The sequence below is a fragment of the Artibeus jamaicensis genome, unplaced genomic scaffold, assembly GCF_021234435.1.
Source record: "Artibeus jamaicensis isolate MK-2021 breed Jamaican fruit bat unplaced genomic scaffold, CSHL_Jam_final scaffold_1964, whole genome shotgun sequence".
Classification (NCBI taxonomy): domain Eukaryota; kingdom Metazoa; phylum Chordata; class Mammalia; order Chiroptera; family Phyllostomidae; genus Artibeus; species Artibeus jamaicensis.
In genome coordinates this window covers 18,642,428-18,661,887 of record NW_026522030.1, presented here as the reverse complement: position 1 = coordinate 18,661,887, position 19,460 = coordinate 18,642,428, and the positions used below count along the sequence as shown (strand labels likewise).

At 40.9% G+C, this 19,460-nt stretch overlaps 1 protein-coding gene across 2 annotated transcripts; it reads right to left on the bottom strand.

Annotated features, from left to right (window-relative positions):
* Positions 1–870: 870 nt before the first annotated feature.
* TRMO (tRNA methyltransferase O) lies at positions 871–14,765 on the bottom strand. Of its 2 annotated transcripts, XM_053656581.1 has the most exons (6): positions 14,652–14,765; positions 10,046–10,220; positions 7,332–7,489; positions 3,651–4,307; positions 3,385–3,497; positions 1,222–1,307 (listed from the first exon to the last, which is right to left on the bottom strand). In XM_053656581.1, exons 1-5 carry the CDS (start codon positions 14,725–14,727, stop codon positions 3,409–3,411), a joined length of 1,155 nt encoding a protein of 384 aa, XP_053512556.1. In that variant the 5' UTR covers positions 14,728–14,765; the 3' UTR covers positions 1,222–1,307; positions 3,385–3,408. The 2 variants fall into 2 exon arrangements, with proteins under 2 accessions (XP_036996672.2, XP_053512556.1); XM_037140777.2 differs by lacking the exon at positions 3,385–3,497 and having other exon boundaries at positions 871–1,307.
* Between the last annotated feature and the right edge of the window lie 4,695 nt (positions 14,766–19,460).

Sequence of the window (19,460 nt, the reverse complement as noted above, 5' to 3'; positions counted from 1 at the left end):
TGTGGGACTGCGGTGTCATCAGTCACACACGGCTCTCAGCAAGTGTCTGCAGGCAGCAGGGCTCATTCCAAAACCACGACCCACCAACTATTAAGGTCTACAGCTGTGACTGGGAAGGCCCACATCATGCTTACAGGTGTCTGACTTGGTTATGTTGATCACAAATCTTGTTATGTGAGATCCCATCAATAAAATCATCTATAGGCAATATATTCTTATGACTGCTTCCCACATGGTGGGATTCACAGGAACCATGTACGGACTTAATTATTATATTTATCTAACTGTAATACAGTAGTGTCCTTATATCTTCCTCCTCCACTAACTATGATTTGCAACAAGAACTGCATCTTGTTCATCTCATTTTATCACTAAAACCTAACCCACCAGTTATAGAATAAATTAGAAATAAACCAGTAATTAAAAGTTATTTTCTTGGACTTCTTGGGGTGACTTTTTTTGATACAAAGAAATATGAGTCTCTATTCTGGAATCAGGATTAAATATATATATACAAGTGTGTGCGTGCGTGCGTGCGTGCGACAGTCTCTGAAGCACGGGGTCAATCTCTACAGAACTTTATAACTACTTGTTTTTTATTTGTCTGTTTCCTGAGATATAGTAACTCCGTATAATTTAAAATAAACTAGAGAGGTCAGGCTTTTCCAAACAGGAAAACCAGTATGAACTGTTGAACAAGTCCCCTCAGCTTGAATGACCCTGTTACAATGATCACCACCCAATTTTATCATGTGCCAAGAACAATCAGTTTCTTCCAGACGTCACTGACACAGCATCACCTTTGGATTCTTCAATAGCAACCAATCAAGAAACATACAGCAATTTCTTTAAATTTTATCTATAGGTTTATTAAAATATGTACATGTTTTTCAAATAAATATTATGAACAACTTAAATCAATCAAAACAGTCAGACCACAAAGTGTTGCTTCTTTCTGCAAAGGTGGCACATCATTAGCTTGTACAAAAAAATCCACAGTCACAACCAAAGTCAAACAGGCTGCCTTAAAGACGTGATGGAAGCTACTTACGATCCCAGGGACACCAAGGACTCCACAGGGTCAGTCATGTGAACAGGCTCAGAAGCCGGCTTGATCTTTAGAACCTCTGCAAAGCCATCACCAAACCAGCACGTGACGTGGGCCGTGTCTACTGTAAAGTAGAAAAGGCGGTCCTGGCAGAGCTTCCGTCGGTATGTAGACCGAGGGTCGGCTGACAACACGGCCTCGATGGCACGCCTCGCCTCCTCCACTGACTGAAAATACTTAAATGGAGCCCGACCAACGTCTGCAATGAGAACACCACAACTTAATGCTCAAACTCATGCAGCTCAAATTTTATTACAGTGAACTTCACTGAGGAGTTTGGTTGGTTCCCTGAATATCACTTGAAATGAACAGGGTTTGGAAATCTAGTCGGTCATTACAGAAAATGTCACCTTTGAGTGGTATTTAGATTAATACCTTTTCCTTCAGGAAGCTTTCGAGTGTCATTCAACTAATGCATCTGCCCCAAATCTTCACTTGCTGAACAAAAAAACCATGGTGATATTTTCCCTTAGTCCCCTAATAGGAGAGCTGAGTTTTCTTTTGCTGGCAACCTAAATGTCGCTTTTCTACACTCAGTGTAGACTTTAATTCAACTCCTTGTCATTTTCTTCTCAGAAGAAATAGGGGCATGTTTAGGGAAATACGTCACAGTCCCAGCATTCTCAGAGAGCCACAAGAAAGAGGACTAAACCCGCACACAGCCAGAGCGAGGGAGGGTGCCTCCGAGAGCAGGTGTCACACCCAACAGCTAAGTGACACCACGTTCTCTCAGGATCAAGGGCGTGAGAGAGTCCTTACGAAAACTGTGAAACGGATACACTGAGTTCAATCCCATCACAAAAGAACAGGCCATCCCATTCCACCCAGATGAACAGATGTTTACCCTGCCAAATGGCAAAACCTCATAGCATTGTAGATATTTTAATTTAAAAAAATAGTCAAATAAAAAATCAACTGTGACCCTGGCCAGTGTGGCCCAGTGGGTTGGAGCGTCGTCCTGTAAACAGAAAGGTGACGGATTTGATTGTCAGGGCACATGCCTAGGTTGTGGGTTTGGTCAGGTCCCCAGTCAGGGTGCATACAGGAGGCAACTGATTGGTTTCTCTCTCTCTCTACCCCCATCACACCTGCTTTCTTTAACTGTTTATAAAACTAATAAGCATGTGTTCAGATGAGGATATAAGACTTTCAAAAATTAACTGTGACCTAATTTTTAACAGCTCCAACATGACATATACATCCAAATGAAGGCCAGGCTGTTCCAGAAAGGCGTGTGCTGTAAACACTGTTCTGTTCCAAAGATCGTCTAGAGTGGTTGTGGGTTTTTACCTTTCAAAAGTAAACTCAATTTTTAAACAGCCTGACTTCATTCTTGGCTATATCCAATAAATAAGTTGGTAAGTTAAGCAAAGGCATGAAGTTCAATTTTTGGTCAAAAACCAATGACCAATTACACACTGCTAAGATTCCTTTGTTGCAAGGCTAATAAAATGACTAAGGCCACTTGAAAAAGCAGAGTTCCAAAAGCATCACATACAACAAAGAAAAAATGGAAAAAAAGGGGAAAAGAAAAAAATTCACACACTTCCATAACAGTGTGTCTGGTAGAAATGCCAGGCCTTTACCTGGTTATTCATTTGGCATAAGTACCTTCCCTCACTTCCCTGCCTACTTATCCTTCTGGGCTCAACTCAGATACTTTTGTCTTCCTTCCAGGAAGCCTTCCTGGAGTTTCTCGCCACTGCCCAAGTCAGAATCCTTTCCCTCGTGTTCCCGCAGCACTCTGTTCTAGTACCAATCTCCCTCCCCTCATTTCAATCTTTCATCTTTTCTAGACTCTGAACTTTCTTAAGTCATTTCTTATTTCTATCCTGGCTCTAAATTCTGCTGTCTGTTATAAATCAATCCCTGTTTTATAGTTGTATTTTGTAATTTCTTTTTAACCATTTTTAATCAATAAAGTACAACACTATAGTTTCAAAAAGATAAAATTTCTTTCCCAAGTAGGAAGCATTCAATAACCATGACTCAAGGGGTAGGTACAGAGTATCTTCTATGCAGTACCGCTTGGTTCTACCACAATAATCCTTTTAAAACTGAACTTCTTCCTCCCTATCAACTGTACAGAGCGCTAAAACTACGTTCATAAACACAACTTTTTTTAATAAAGAGATCAATTTAAAAATCAAATGCCCTGCTTAAACTTAAAGCCTTAGGAAGGAATGAGAAGTACAACCCTCTAGTGGCAGATGAAATCTGACATCTCCTTCCTAACTGGCTTCTTCTTACCGGATCCACGGTAAGAAGGCACCTACCTCTGAACAGCCCCGTCCTTTGTTCTAGGTGGCTGCTTGGGGTCTGCTGTGGGCTGGAGAAACCAAATGATGATGTTCAACAGGCTCCAAGTGAAAGCCCTGTGGCCTCCGTTCTGCAATAAAGTACATGTCTCCAGTGCAGGGACTTTATAGAGACAATTTCTGTGCTAAAAGACTTTGCCCTCAGAAATACCAAATTTGGCTAAATCTCTTACTGAAAGCTCATCTGTCCTTCAAAAATAAGAAACGGAAAATACCTAGTTTACCTTTGGAACCGAGGTGTTCAAGCTCTAGCTCTGCATGAGGAGTAAACCGGACGTCCAAGGTGGCCACAGGGGCCTCTCGCACCCAGGTGGGAACCACACTGCGGGGGGCTGCGTCCGCCACCGTGGAAGGGCAGTGAGGAGCCAGGGGCTGCACGTCCGCACTGCTTTCCTGTGGGACCACTACTTCTCTCCCTCTCCTTGGCCTCTTATCCGTGCCCTCCTCTGAAGAGCTCTTCTCCAGGCCGTGTGAGCCGACCTGCTCCTCTGCCACACTCGGTCTCTGACCACTTCGGGACCTGAAACCCAAGTGTGCGGCTATCTCCCTGTGCTGAGGTGAGCTTCGCTGCACGGTGGCTGCGTCACTGTGCTGCAGGCCGTTTTCTCCTGAAGTTCTGCCTTTGGCAAATGCAGGTTTCTCCTGAATGCGGCCGCAGGGCTGCGGTGCATCGCGCCCTGAGATCCCCTGCTGGGCACAGCCGTCGGTCTTGCCATCAAACCAGGACACGGCTTTTGGTTTATACTGGTTATTCTGTAAATCACGCTCCCCTGAAGGCACAATCAAATTTTGTGGCAAGTCGTAATCAGCTATGTAGGGCTTTATGTCCAGCACAGGTGTGCCGTGAATCATGTCAATTCCAGAAAGGTATACAGCTCCACCTATAATGTAAAAAATACCTCTTAGAAATAATACAAATAATTGGAGAATCAACATTATCTACCTATGCCTCACCAAGCCTAGTCACGGTTCTCTTACATACCTGGCTCTCTCACACCTGCTCTCTCTACATTGGAAATTCACTCTCTTCTTCACCTGTCAAACTCCTACTTGCTCTTCAAGGCTCTCACATAGCACCTCTTCTACAAAGCCTTTCTGGCTCTTCTAGACAGAAGTGTTCTTTCAGAAGAACCTGTATACAAACTGTCCTAGGGCCTTTTCAGGTGGCCTGGCAATGGTCTGCTTGGAGTCTCTTTCCCTAGACAGTGTGCACTTGAGCCCTTCAGCACCAGGTGGGGCTAACCCACCTTTGTGTCACTGGGGCTTCTAACTCTGCCACAGGCACACCAGCGTCCTCAGTGTATCTCTGTGGGACCAAGGGGGGTTTCCACTGTGGCGAACAGACTCTAAGGTGTCCCGCATGATGCCCGCCTCCTCGTGTTCATGGCCCCGTACAATCCCACCCTCTTGAGTATGCCTTGAAATCACGCCAGTGACTGTATTACATTATCTAACATTCCTGTGCTTGCTGGCAGACTTACTCAAGAGGCCTGTGGGCCTGATGAAGCAAGCAGCCACGCAGGGAAAGCCCACGTTGCAAGGAACTGCAGGCGGTGTTTAGGAGCCACAACCAGCTCCTAAAAGCCCTGAGTCCCACAACTACAAAGAAGTGAATTCTGCCAACAACCTGAGCTTGGAAGTGAATTGTTCCGCAGTCAAGCCTCCAAATAAGAACTCATCCCAGCTGACACTTTATTTGCAGCCTAGTAAGACCCTAAGCAGAGACCCCAGCTCTTGACCTATAAAAACATAATAATGTTTCAAACACATAATAAATCTGCCACATTTAAATCGCTAAGTGCATAATTTGTTATGCAGCAATTGAAATGTAGTATTTCAGAGAGACTCAATTAAGCAGAACACAAGTCAGCATTACCAAATACTAAGAACAGGTCTCCTGTTCTCCCACTCACGCAGCTGCTATCCAGTTCCTACTACTGCTGGGAATTCTACCAATTTGATCATTGGAAATTTGGCCACATGAGAATCAAAAAACTGCATGTGATCACATTCAATTCTATCTCCATTTAAGAAAAACACAATTAACAAAGGACTCTGATTTCTAAAATTATGCTTACTGTGAATGAATCTGGAACTTTGGAAAGACAATTTTGCATTTTTAAGTGATTATGCCTAACAATGACCACAGAATAAAGAAAAGGCACCACCGTAGCAAATCCTGTTCATGGGATTTAGGAGTCAGACAACCCCCTAGCTAGATGCTATTAGACAAATTATCGAACATGAAAGGACATCAGTGCCCTCATCCATAATGGAGACTGCTACCCCATCACACCCAGAGAGGCCCTGTGAGAGAACATACATGAGCACTCTTTTGAAATTATAACACTACACCAACACTAGTGGTCACTGTAATGCTTATTTAGGAAGAGCATCTATAGTACTGTCCTTGCCTTTCAACTTTCTGATTTGAGCTCCCCCATTAGAACATGAAGTTGTTCTGTATGGCAAGGATTTTCATCCAATTTGTTCACCACAATATCCCCAGCACCTAGAACAATGCCAGGCACATAGTCCGCGCTTAGAAAATATGTGTGGGTTGTACGAATGATCATAAAATGTTCTAGTATTGTTCACCCAAGTTGGTTGGCCATCAGAAATGGATAAGACTCAAGTTCGATAGGCTACAGAATTTTTTTCTTTTTTTTAATTTAGTTATTTTTCAAGTACAGTTTTCTGTTTATTTCTCCCATCCCAGCCCACCCCACCCTGTGCTCCCCACCTCCCTCCCATTTCCACCCCCCTTAGTTATTGTCCCTGTGTCCTTTATACTTGTTCCTCTAAATCCCTCCTATTTTTTCCCCTTAAATTCCCTCCCCTTTCCCCTCTGGTCACTGTCCCCTTGTTCTCTATTTCAGTGTCTTTGTTTTTATTTTGCTTGCTTGTCTGTTTTGTTGTTTAGCTTCCTGTTAAAGGTGAGATCATATGGTATTTGTCTTTCAACACCTGGCTTATTTCACTCAGGCTACAGAATTTTTTCAGAAAACCTGCCCAAGACCCAATTAAATACAACCCAGCAGCAGAGTTCAAGTTCTGGGAAAGTACAAAGAAAATAACTGCTCTCATCTTTTTAAGCACCCAACAGTCTGAAAAGTACTCATAGAGCTTTTGCCTCAGAAGATCCTCAAAAAAATCACACAGAGTTCCAGAGAGGGCAGATCCTTCTTCTTTGCCCACAGGACAAATACGTGGGCTGAAGCTTAGAACGGTCTTCTGACTCTAAGTCGACCTGCTGTTTCATTTTCTGCTTCTCTAATAAATGTGCTGAACAGGTCAGAGCAATTCAAGACAGGGATGCTTGCTTTCCAGAACGGTGTGGCTGGGTCACTAGCCACACCACGTGGAGTTAAAACTAATCCGGTAGTCTCCACAGGTACTCGACCTGACGGATGGCCGATCCTTCAGTGTGACTCGTCCCAGAGGCTCTGCCACACATCAGTTGGCAGACGCATAGCAGCCACAATGCACAGTCACCTCCTCAAGGCTGCATAGAAGGAATGATACACCCAACACTGCCCACATATACAGGTACCACCAATTCCTGTGTGGTAAATTTTGAAAGTGTCCAACTACTTTTTAATCATTTTGGATTTATTGCATTCTAAGTCCTAGAAAATTTGGTTACTAATTTGATCATTATAAAATTTTTAAAGTTATTTTTAAATAGTTTAAACTTTTGATAAATGTAACAATATAAACAAGTGCTGAGCATCCTCTGAGAGCTTCTATCAAAGGGTTTCACTGCTAACATTTATTAAGCACTTTCTTCAATGTCTGGTGTTACCACCACTGGCACTTATCTGAGTAACAGCCAGGGCTGAACGCTATTAGTTTTACAATACTTTTTAAGGAAAAAAGGTAAAAGTAGAAATGACATGTGTTACCTTCCACTTTTTCCAGCTTGGCCAGGGTCAGTCCGATGGCATTGGGACGATGCGGGCTCCTGGTGGAGAAAACCCCAGTCTTCGCGCCATTCAGCCTAGGAGGTTGCACTTTCGCCTTACAGCTCAAATGACCATTTTTGTGAAAAACAAACAAGATCCTGTTGAAAAGAAACCAAACCATTAAGAAAAAAACCCCACAAACTTACCATAATAAAGGGGGGAAAAGCTTTAATCCCCACAAATTAAAGCAGAAAAAAAGCTTTTAAATGGTACTAAAATATAATCTATGGTAAGAACACCATTCCCTTTTCTTGAAGGAACACAGAGTCTTATCTTGTACATACAATGACTGGCACACGGTGCGCACTGGACGGATGTCTGTCTAGTAGCGCCTGAATGAACAACGTGTACAAGGAAGTGCCTATGTGTGCTGGGCGGTATGCCAGGCACTTTTACACTCATTTCATTTCATCTGCTTAAGAACCTTAAGAAGTGTAATTTATCCCCCATTTTAAGGATGAGGAAACCGAGGTTCAGAAATATTAAATAACTTGACTAGGCCTTTCTACACAAGATCAAAAGCAAGGCCCTGGCCGGTATGGCTCATTTGGTTGGAGCATCATCCCACAGATCAAAGGGTCAAGGGCTTGTTTCCGGGGGATTGAACTGTGGGTTCAATCCCCGGTCAGAGCCCTTCTGAGAAGGCAGCCACTCAATGTTTTTCTCTTATATTGATGTCTCTCTGCCCCTTCACCTCTGTCTGAAAGCAACAAAAAAACTGTCCTTAGTTGAGGATTAAATAAATATATACATAAAAAATCAAAAGTAAGAATCTATGAAGACAAACAGTAACAAATTGGAAATCATTAATTTAACATACTACAAAATGTCATCCCAAGAGAAAATGTTTACTGGTGTTTAACAGACCATGGGTCAACACCTGTGGTACAGAAACTGTTCCTACAAATCACAAAGTAAAGGACAACTCCATATAGGAAACTTAACAAAGAGTGGACATGGCCATTCACAAACAAAACAGAAATAGCCACCAACCATATGAAGAGATGTCGAACTTGTTAATAATTAAGAAATTAAGCTAAAGACCAAAATACTGTTTTTCCCTGCTAGGCAAATATGTAAAAAACTGATAACATATAGTGTTGGCAAATGAGTAAAGGACATTTCTAGATACCTTTGAAGTATAAATTGGTTAAGCTTTTTAGAGGGCAATTTGGCAGGAATACTCCAAAATTATAACCCAATACAGCCACTTCTGGTACTCTATTCATAAAAATATACAATTGCCCAGGAATATGTATCTAGGGGAGTTTGTTACAGCATTACTATAAGAGCAAAATAAATCTCCATTAACAAGTGAACTGTAATAATAGGTAGCCATTAAAGCAAAAAAAAAAAGGTAAATCTATATGTACAGTCATGATATATACTAAGGCAACATATTCCATTTTTTAAATATAAACCCACTCTGTATGTGTATATTTATGTGTCTATGTGTATTAAAGAAACAAGAAGAAAAGGTCTGGCAGCATATACACTGAGCTGTTAACAGTGATAATCTCTGAAAAGTATTAGGGGGTGGGGACAAAAGAGGAGAAAAATAGGAAAAATGAGGAAAAAATCTGTATTCTCCTGAGTCCATATTTTTTATATTAGCAATGTTTTGCTTTGTTTTATTGATTTTTTTTTTTTAGAGAGGAAGAGAGAGAGAGATACAAAGCAACACTGATCTGATGTTCTACTTATTTATGCATTTATTGGTTGACTCTGGTATGTCTTCACAGGATTTGAACCCACAACCTTGGCATATCAGTATGACACTCTAACCAACTGAGCTACCCAGCCAGGGCCTCACCAATGTTCTCAACTTAAATAATTCAACCACAATCATAAGAACTAGGTCAGAACACCTGTGTTCTTTCTACTCTACCCATGTTCCCAGATTAACATAAAAAAATAACTATTTCACAATGAACACTTGATTTTAGGTCTTCACCAGTAAAATTAGACCAATACGGACTGCTGACGTTGGGGTGAGAAGAATGGACAGAATTCCAAGTGACATCAATATAACACAACCTTTAACATAGGTAATATTTTATTTAAAGTATCCAGATTTCTAAGGTATGTTCAGGCACTTTTGTCTTTTAGAACGAGCAGACTTAATTCTTGATGGGTTGAGGGCAGGGTCCATAAGCTTTTTCTGTAAAGGGTCAGACAGTAAATATTTTAGGATTTGCAGGCCAACCAGTCTCTGCCGTGACTATTCAACTCTGCTGTGGCAACACGTTAACAAATCCATGTGGCTGTTCCCATGAACTTATTTACAAAATCAGAAGGTGGGACGGATTTGGTCCATTGGCCACAGCTTGCTGACTCCCGGTGTAGAGGACAGAATGACTACCCATACACAGAATCAAAATCTATAGATTTCAGCTTAACAGAAAGGCGCTGATCACAATTAGAACCAACTACAAATAAATGGTGCCCCCTCAGTACCTCCCAAGCTTCCTCAGGGTGTCCGAGTTATGCAATCACATGTGTAAATACATGATAGGAATTTCATGCAGTAGACAAGGATGGTCTGGATGGCAGGCTCCAAGGTTTCCCCCATCGGTGGTTCCTTAGCAACTGGAATACTTTTTGCTTAGGCACAAGATCTGACCCAAAGTACCACTTCGAACTATAAAACTTACCAAACATGAGAAAACTGTTCTAAACCCATCAAGGAATGTTCAGGATTATTAAAGATGCTCTTTCTAATTCTCAAACAAGCCCTTGAATGGCTACAAATGGATGGCTGCCTTGGAGTACCATTCTTGGCTGAGAAACAGGATTCCAAGTAGCCAATTGGCTCAGTTAAAAGATTCCCTACAGGAGAAAATTAGATAAGAAATCATTAGTCAAAAGGTCATCAAAGATGTTGGGAAACATGGTTTTTTTTTTTTTAATGCAGTGATTTCATAGTTTTAAAATCTACCAGGTGTTATTCAACTACAGAACATGATTCTTACAGTATTCATGAATATATACAAATACCCTCATCATTATATACACATTGTTATACAGCTTGAGATGATACACTGGTAAGAGCACAAGTCTAAGAGATAAAAGAAAAGGAAAAGAACATTGTTAGAAGAACCTACTATGACCAAAATTCAAATTCCATGCTACCATTACTAAGTTTTGTGACTCTGATCAGGGCTAAGAGGGTATTTCAAATAGAGAGAATAAGAAACAGAGTTAAATGAGAAAGAGTGTTGGATATGCAAGGAATGAGCTATTTTGACTGGCTGGAGTGTGAAATACAAGGCAATGAATATGAAAAGTGACAGTGGTTGTATTTAAATAAAGATGTTTTCCATGGAAAACAACATATGAAACAAACTAGTTTAATTAAACAATAAATTGAATGTATGGAATCATACTACCAAAATACCTACAGGCAGGGCAGATTTCAGGTTAGGCTTGGTCTAGTTACTCTCTACCCCTCCAGAATTTAAGATCCATGTGGGCAGAAGATTTCCTGTTTTGTTTATTGCCATGTTCTTATTGTCTAGTAGTACTTGTCTGCAAGGCATTAGGCACTCAAAAAATTCATGTTGTATGAAGAAAGGATTATGTAAGTCTTAGGTGATTAAAAAGGAAAGTGGCAACAGAGAAATGTATGTAATATAATCCTAGATATAAAAACTTGTTTATATACTTAGCTATCTAAATATGTACATATATATCTAGAAACCTACCTGAAAGGATATTCACCAAAGGTTAACAGTGGTTAAAATAGCTACAGAGAGATCTGGAGTAGTTTTACACTTAACTTTGTAATTTCTATAATATTTGAAAATTTTCAATGATCACAAATCATGTTTTAAAAATGTTAAAAAGCTGTAACATCTTTTAAAAGGAAATACTGGCAAGGCAGCATCAGGATAGGTTTAAAGCAAGGAATCCACAACTACCATTCTGAATTTACAAACTTTCCCCCCACGTTTCATCGAGGCTTTATCAACTTCTTTTAAGAGATGATGTAAAGACACTAGAGTGACTGTCATTTCATTTCTCGCTTCCATGCAATCTGTCCCACCAGCACAGGTGGTATGACTGGGCCTGGGGTGGTCTCTCACAACACTTTTCATTACTTTTCACTTTAAAAACAAAATTAATTGGGACATAAAATATACGTAAGACATTTGTAAGTAATAAAACATAATATTATAATGCAACCCCATGTACTTTCTACCCAGCCCAAGAACTAGAGCTTTTACCAATAACTTGCATCTTTTTCCATTGCTTCTCTCCTACCCCACACCCCTCCTTTCCCCTTGAGATAAACAGGAGCCTGACCCTGATCTTTATCACTCATTTCCTTTTTAAATATGATTTTATCAGATGCATATGCATAACTAAACTATTTCATTTATTTTGCCTTTGAGAGATATAAGAACTTGATTCAAACTGCTATCTTCTCAGACTTGCTTTCTCCTCAATATTTATGATTCTAAGATCCATGCATATTGTGTATTTTTTTGATGACTTTATTTTTTTCCCCAAGTATGTTTATAGGTCCCCCTGCTCCCATCTAGGCTCTGTGGAACAGATATAGTAAAAAAAAAAATCTGAAAGATGAAGAAACTGAGGTCAAACGATCCTCTGGTGTTCATTAGAATGTCATGAAGAAAATGGCCAAAAAGGACTCCTAATCTAATCAGCTGGGATCCCTGTGTTCTGTTGTCATTGATCTAACACACATTTCCCAAGCATCTACAATTGCCTGACATTGTGCTACGTTTGGGGAAAAGATACAAAACAGGAACTCTTATCACAAGTTAACAGTATGCTGGGGAGAAACTCACAACATGTTTCATTATTGTGGGAAATGTCATAACTACAGTTATGATCAAAAACTTCTGCCCCTGACTATCTGTTTGGGGGCCTACAAATGTACAGCTAACTGAGCACTCAATTCACTGAATCAGTCTATTTCTGTTTTTCACAGATTACACACATGCTATGGTAAACATGAACTGTAAGCAATTACATGCAGTCCACTCCTCTTTTGCATCTCTATTAAGAACATAAGCAAGATAACACTGGTTAGCCATGAACTGAAATACTCAGGCGTATGTTGCAGGAGTCCCTCAACTACATCACTCTTAAAATTTGGCACCACTCTCAGCACAGCCTAGTGGGAACCTGACCATATTCTAATATGTCTGAACCCTCTGGGACTTACTTATATATTAGTCTCCTGTTCTTGGGATTATATAAATGCTGTGAAATACAAAATGCTCAATACTTTCCAAATATAAATGCTACTTAAATGCTCTACTTGAAGTGGAGGCCTGAGAACATCCACCTAGGGAGAATCCTCATCTCCTCCGTCTTGCCTGCCTCAAAACAAACTAATAAATAAAACATTAAACACCTACCATTTGATATACGTGCTGTGCTAAGTGCCTGGGTGCAGATACAAATAAGAGGCAGTTCTTACCCTCAAGGATGTCCAGTATATCGACAGGGATGGACAATCAAAATTAAATCAAACCGCCTTACATGCAGGATAGAGATAAGCACAGGTATGCCAGGGTGACGCTGGCATGAGAACCACACAGGAATGGGATGAAGTGGTTCCCTAAAGTTACATGGGAGGTTTACGGCTGGTATGAGAAGAGAAAAAGGACAAAAACAACACAGGGCCATTATACTACCCGTGTGACCTTGGGCAAAACTGCCTACCTCTCTGAATCCCGGTTTTCCTGTCTATAAAACCAGGACAATAATACCTATATTGGAAAGTTGTAAGATTACTAAAATATGTAAAGCACCTAATACAACGGAAGGTGCTCAGCAAGGAGCAGTTATTAAAGCCCTTGCTCAGGCTTTTCCTGCCTTTTAACAATATTACAACTGTATTAACAGTGTAATAAAAAACCAACAAGGTATTAATAATGTAGAGGGTTTTTATACAAGGTTCATTTACAAGTCTTGTGCACACAGAAAAGTTCGGGTCCTTTCCACCTCTTGCCTAGGCTATTAAATTACCATTGTTATAATTGTCTCCCTTCTGCCAGTCCCTCCCCTCCTCAAAACTCACTACCCTAATCCATCAGACTCTGAGTTCCTTGTGTCATGCTCTCTAACTTTCCATGTTTCTCACTGTTAACAGATGGCACATTTCTTAGCCTAGTGACCAAAGTTTTCTACAGTCTGAATCCAATCAAGGGTTCCCTAACCTCTCTGTTCCATCTTCTAATACTTCTGGATTTACACCTCTCTAATCCCATGCTCTGTGGACCTCTGAGCCACGCTCTTTCCTGCCTGTCAAAATATCATACTTGTAAGCCTGCAGTGTGCAACCATTTTTTAAAATGAGCACAAACTTTGACTAGGTCACAGTCCCAGTACTTCTAGGGAATTTAAGGCAAACATTTAGAACATACACAAAAATTTTCATTTCAAGAATTTTCATTCAGAACAATGAAAATTGGCAATAATCTAAATGCCCAACAATAGGGAACATGTTAAGATCGAGTTGATATATGATCCCACTGTTCAGGGAACACTATAAAACAAAATAGTGTAACTTCTTAAAATTAAAATTATTAATTGCCATGGATTTTTATGAAATCTTAAGCTTTTTTTAAAAAAAAGTTTATTAACAGTGAGATCGTATATCAACTCGTATTTCTAGGATGTAAGCACTAAAACAAGTATGGAAGGTAGACATCAAGATATTTACAGTGGTTTTCCCTGGGTGATGGCCAACTACTTTTTCTTCCACATGCCTCCTCTAGTTTCTAAAATGAATCTATTTTTCTCTCCATAAAGAGGTGAAATAGAGAAGCACAATCATTTCCATCTCTTCCGGGCCCAGTTTAAAACCATTTCCTCCCTTGACCTTCCCACGTGCCTTCCTCACTTCCTAGAGCGTAGGGTGCTTCTCGCTTGTGGCATTTATTAATTCCTAACCCGCATATACCAGCAGTATATAACCTATCTTTCCCATATGAACGAAAATCCCCTAAGAGAAAAAGCCCGTTATACCGGCTGTGGCTGTCAGCCATAGCGCCAAAACCAGGTGGATCACAGATACCAAGAAAAGTGACATGACGTCATCCCACCCGCCTCAGACACATCACGTGGTTGACGGAGCACGTGACCTGTACCTTCGCCGTAACATAATGACGCAGTATAATACATCAGTTCAGGGTCTCACATTTCATGTTCCTCTCGGCACTGAAGTGGGCTACCTACACCTAGCTCGTCCAAGTGTCAAGCGGCCAGCCTCTCAGAAGTTACCTGTTTCCAGTGATGGCTTGACGCACCCGCACGGGGTCGCTGTGGGGCGAGGCCCTGGTTCCTCCCAGCCGCGCATGGCTACTGATCACAGATGTGCCCACTTGACGCATTCTAGCCTTCCGCTTCCGGTAACCAAGTTTGGCGCCTGCGCAGTAGCTGTACCGGCAGGGTGGTGCAGTTAGCTGGCGCTGGCGCGGGCAGTGGGGTGCGCGCTTGCGCGTTGTGCTCGGGTAGCTCAAAGACTATTGGTACGACGTAGAGCTATATATTAGCTTCTGTTCCTTTCTACTGTTCCTTTCTACAAACGGTGTCTCGGTTGTCCTGCGCAGACCCACTGCAGTTACCACCCATTTCAAGGCAGTCAGCGACTCCCAAGTTCCCGCGCTTTCAAGGGAGGGGGAAGCACATCAATGAAGCCTTAAAAGACGTCGGTCTCCAAATAACCAACCTACACATCTAACAAGTGACGCTAATTTTTAAAGAAAAAGATTGTGCATGTACAATCACCAGATAGCAAAATGATCGGACGTTAGGAAATGTTTGAGATTCTCGTGGGTGGTGAGAATACCCATACATTAATACTTGTATGTATGCGCCCATTTTTTTCCCCATGAGAATGATGATTTGCCAGAAAGGAGCCCAATTAAACCTTACTTCAAATAAAATGGATGGGGAATCCCATACCGAATTAGGGATTAAAAAGTGGGTACTGTTTCTTGTGCTCCCTACCTCAAGGGAACTAAAAAGAATGAAACTTGAGTCAGCACGCCCTTTACTTTGAAGGATTATGGTCGTTTGGGGGCACCTCTGAAAAGTTGAGAACCAACAAGAATCCTTTGTTTCGTCCTATGCAATGATCAGTTATCCCTGCACGGATAGCCTATCCTTTTACCCACTTAATTGTAACGTCATCCCTCACCTATTTGTCTATTTTAAGTTTCTCTGTATGCATAATTTTGTTACTGGGCTTTTAATCCTGTTGTTTCACATGCTGGTGATGGGGGGGCGGGGGGACATTTGCCTGCAATATAAATTATTCAAAAGCATACAAGTCCACAGATTTAAAAGCTTAACAACCACGGAAAAAAAAAACAAAACACTGTTTTTAAACCTGTTCACTTGTCACTAGTACAAGACAACTAGCAGAAAGAGCCAAGGATTTAGAGAACGTTTGTTTTGGTTTGGTTTGGTTTTTACATGCAGTTTAAAATATAATGAAATTCACATATGTGTCTTCTGATAGGTTTTTTCCACATGGAAATTTGGAAAATAATGCTATTGTTTCCAGTTAGAAACAGCTCTGTGTAGCTGAAGAAACGTGTTTGAGAATTGCTGAGCTACAGACACGTTGCAAAACCGGGGTGGTAATAGCTGTGTTTGCCACTAGATGGTGGTGCTGTGGAAAGTGACAGTCTTAATTTGTGGACAGAATAGTGTAGGAAAGGAGAGGCATTTGCCATCCTGGCTGTAGATCTCATGTCTTATGACAATCACACAAAAAATATGTTAATTACCAAGTGTGACATGTACTGAAATGCAAAGCAGATGTGGAAATGGCGTAGATTACTACCTCTTTTAAAGGTAAAACTTCTTTATGTAAAACAGGAACTTAAATATATAGCACTTTTAATATATGATTTGAGTTATATATCCTGTCTAGAGTTACATATATGATTATTTGTGGTTTTGTAAGACAATCCTTTCTCTGGGGGGTAGGACTTAGGAATCTGACTTAAAAAACAACCTAAATGATTCTAATTGAGGTGGTCATAGCCTGCACGCTGAAAAACACTTTTCAGTATAATGACTCAATCTTTCAGTTGAGTGGAGGATCCCTTTGGAAATCAAGTAAAGTTTTGGACCTTCTCATTTCATCATGTTAGATTTAACAATATAAGGCTCGTGGTTTTTGGTTTTTGTTTTGTTTTAAGAACAACCACTGTACTTACCTTGAAAGGAGGGCAGCACAAAGTAGGGCTAGATAGGTTCTTATAAAACTTTAATTCTGACTGTGACCTCAGGTTCTAAGCCAAGAAAAAAAAAACAGGAAAATATACAGATGCTCACTGGTGTTTGAATAAGAGTGAGAAAGCAGAGGTTGTATGTAAATAGGGAGTAGGGTAAAGAGGGCAGGCAGAAAGGGTCCTAAAAGGTAGAAAGAGAAAATCCCTTCTTCCTCTAATGCACTATATGCCTTATTCTCTCTCCTTCCCCATCCTGGTTCCCTTGTACATTGTATACATGGAATCTCTTAAGGTTCCTCTTAAAGCAGTGCTAGCTAGAACTTGAGATTTCAGTTCACTCCTTTCCCTCTAATCTGGACCCACTCTGGAAGGGCAAATTGAGACAAAATTTCCAAAGATTGAGCACCATGGTGAAAAGCACTGAGGAAGTTAGATGTGACTTTGGGTGAGTGGCCAAGCCTCTCTGATCTTATTCCCTCATCTGGAAAATGGGCTGATAGTATTGCCTAGCCTATTTCAGACTCTCAGACCATTCAAATTAAGAAGTATATTTGAAAGTATAAATTCTGAAGTGCCATGCAGATATAAGGGACTATCATATATGACATGCTGCCCTCAGTGTTACTTGAGTAATATAATGGGGTATGAGAATTATTGTACAATTAATATATCCAGGGGGGGTGAACTTTAAAGTTTGTGGGCGAGGTATAGCAAATAGGAGGGAAATAGCATTGGAACCTCCCACAGTCCCCATGTTCTTCAACCCCAGCTCTAGGCGCACATTAGAATCATCTGGAGAGCTTTAAAACATCCTATGCAATGTTGTGTCCTAGATTGGATCCTGAAGCAGAAAGAGGACATTAATAAAAAAATCTAATGAAATCTAAATAGACAGCCTGACTTTTGGCCAAGATGGAGGCACAGGTAGACACACTGTGCCTCCTTGCACAACCAAAAGAAGGACAACAATAAATTTAAAAATAAAAAGCAACTGGAACTGACATAAAATTGAACTGTCTGGAAGTCTAACAACAAAGGAGTTAAAGAAGAAACATTCGGACCAGTAGGAGATGGGCAGCCAGGTGGAGAGGACTCCAGGAAAGGCAATGGCTGGAGAACTGGACAAGGCAGTGGCTTGCAGACTGGGAGGTCCCACATTTATGTGCAAATAAACTGGGAGGAACAACTGGGGAGCAAGACAGACTGCGCAACCCAAGGCTCCAGCTGGGGGGCTGGGGGGTGGGGAGAAGCCTCAAACCTCTGACCGAAAACACCTGTCGGGGTTGAGGCAGCAGCAAGAGAAACTCCTAGCCTCACAGGAGAGTTCATTGGAGAGACCCACAGGGTCCTGGAATGTAGACAAACTCACCCACCCAGGAATCAGCACCAGAGGGCCTGACTTGCTTGTGGGAAACAGGGGAAGTGACTGACAAGTGGCAGAGAGCAGAGCAAGTGGCATTGTTTCCTCTCAGACCCCTCCCCCATACACGATTTCACAACGCTAGAATGTGGGTTGTCCAGCCATAGTGAACACCTAAGTCTCCGCCCCTTACTATGTAATAGGTGCACTGAGACCAAAAAAATGGCCCAAATGAAAGAACAGATCAAAGCTCCAGAAAAAATACAACTAAGTGACGAAGAGATAGACAACCCATCAGATGAACAGTTCAAAACACTGATAAGCAGGATGCTCACAGAATCGGTTGACTATGGTAGCAAATTAGAGGAGAAAATGAAGGCTATAAAAAGTGAAATAAAGGAAAATGGACAGGAAACCAACAGTGATGGGAAGGAAACCGGGACTCAAAACAATGGTATGGACCGGAAGGAAGGAAGAAACATTCGACCAGAACAGAAAAAACAAGAATTCAAAAAAAAAAAAAAAATGAGGAGAAGCTAAGGAACCTCCAGGACATCTTTAAACATCCCAACATCTGAATCATAGGGTTGCCAGAAGAAGAAGAGAAAGAGCAAGGAATTGAAAACTTATTTAAAAAAATAATGAAGGAGATCTTCCCCAATCTGGCAAAGGAAATAGACTTCCAGGAAGTCAAGGAAGCTCAGAGAGTCCCAAAGAAGTTGGACCCAAGGAAGTGCACACACAAGGCACATCATAATTACATTACCCAAGATTAAAATGAAGGAGAGAATGAATCTTCAAAGCAGCCAGAGAAAAGGAAACAGGTACCTACAAAGGAGTCGCCATAACACCATCAGTCAATTTGCCAAAAGAAACCTTTCAGGCAGGAAGGGGCTGGAAAGAATTATTCAAAGTCATGATAGGCAAGGACCTGCATCCAAGATTACTCCAGCAAAGTTATCAATGAGAACGGAAGTGCTTCCCAGATAAGGAAAGTTAAAGGAGTTCACCATCCCCAAGCCCTTATGATTTGAAATGTTAAAGGAACTTATCTAAGAAAAAGAAGATAAAAATATGAACAATAAAATGACAACAAACTCACAGTTATTAACAACTGAACCTAAAAACAAAAAACCAAACAAATAAACAATCAAAAAACTAAGCAAACAATTAGAAAAGGAATAGAATCACAGAAATGGAGATCACATGGAAGGTTATCAGTGGGGGAGGGGAGAGAGGAGGAAAACATACAGAGAATAAGTAGCATAAATGGTAGGTAGAAAATAGACAGGGAGGAGTTAAAAATAGTATAGGAACTGTAGAAGCCAAAGAATTTATATGTAAGACCCATTGACTTGAACTAAAGGGGAGGAATGTTGGTTGGAGGGGGTGTGCAGGGTGGAGGGGAATAAAGGGGGGAAAATGGGACAACTGTAATAGTATAATCAATAAAATAAATTAAAAAAAGAAATCCAAATAATATCT

Coding starts and splice junctions, on each gene's coding strand:
- TRMO (XM_037140777.2), bottom strand. CDS start 14,727: ATGCGCGGCTGGGAGGAACCAGGGCCTCGCCCCACAGCGACCCCGTGC. Junction 10,221..14,651: donor CAAGCCATCACTGGAAACAG/GTAACTTCTGAG, acceptor TTTCTCCTGTAG/GGAATCTTTTAACTGAGCCA. Junction 7,490..10,045: donor GAACAGTTTTCTCATGTTTG/GTAAGTTTTATA, acceptor TCTTTTCAACAG/GATCTTGTTTGTTTTTCACA.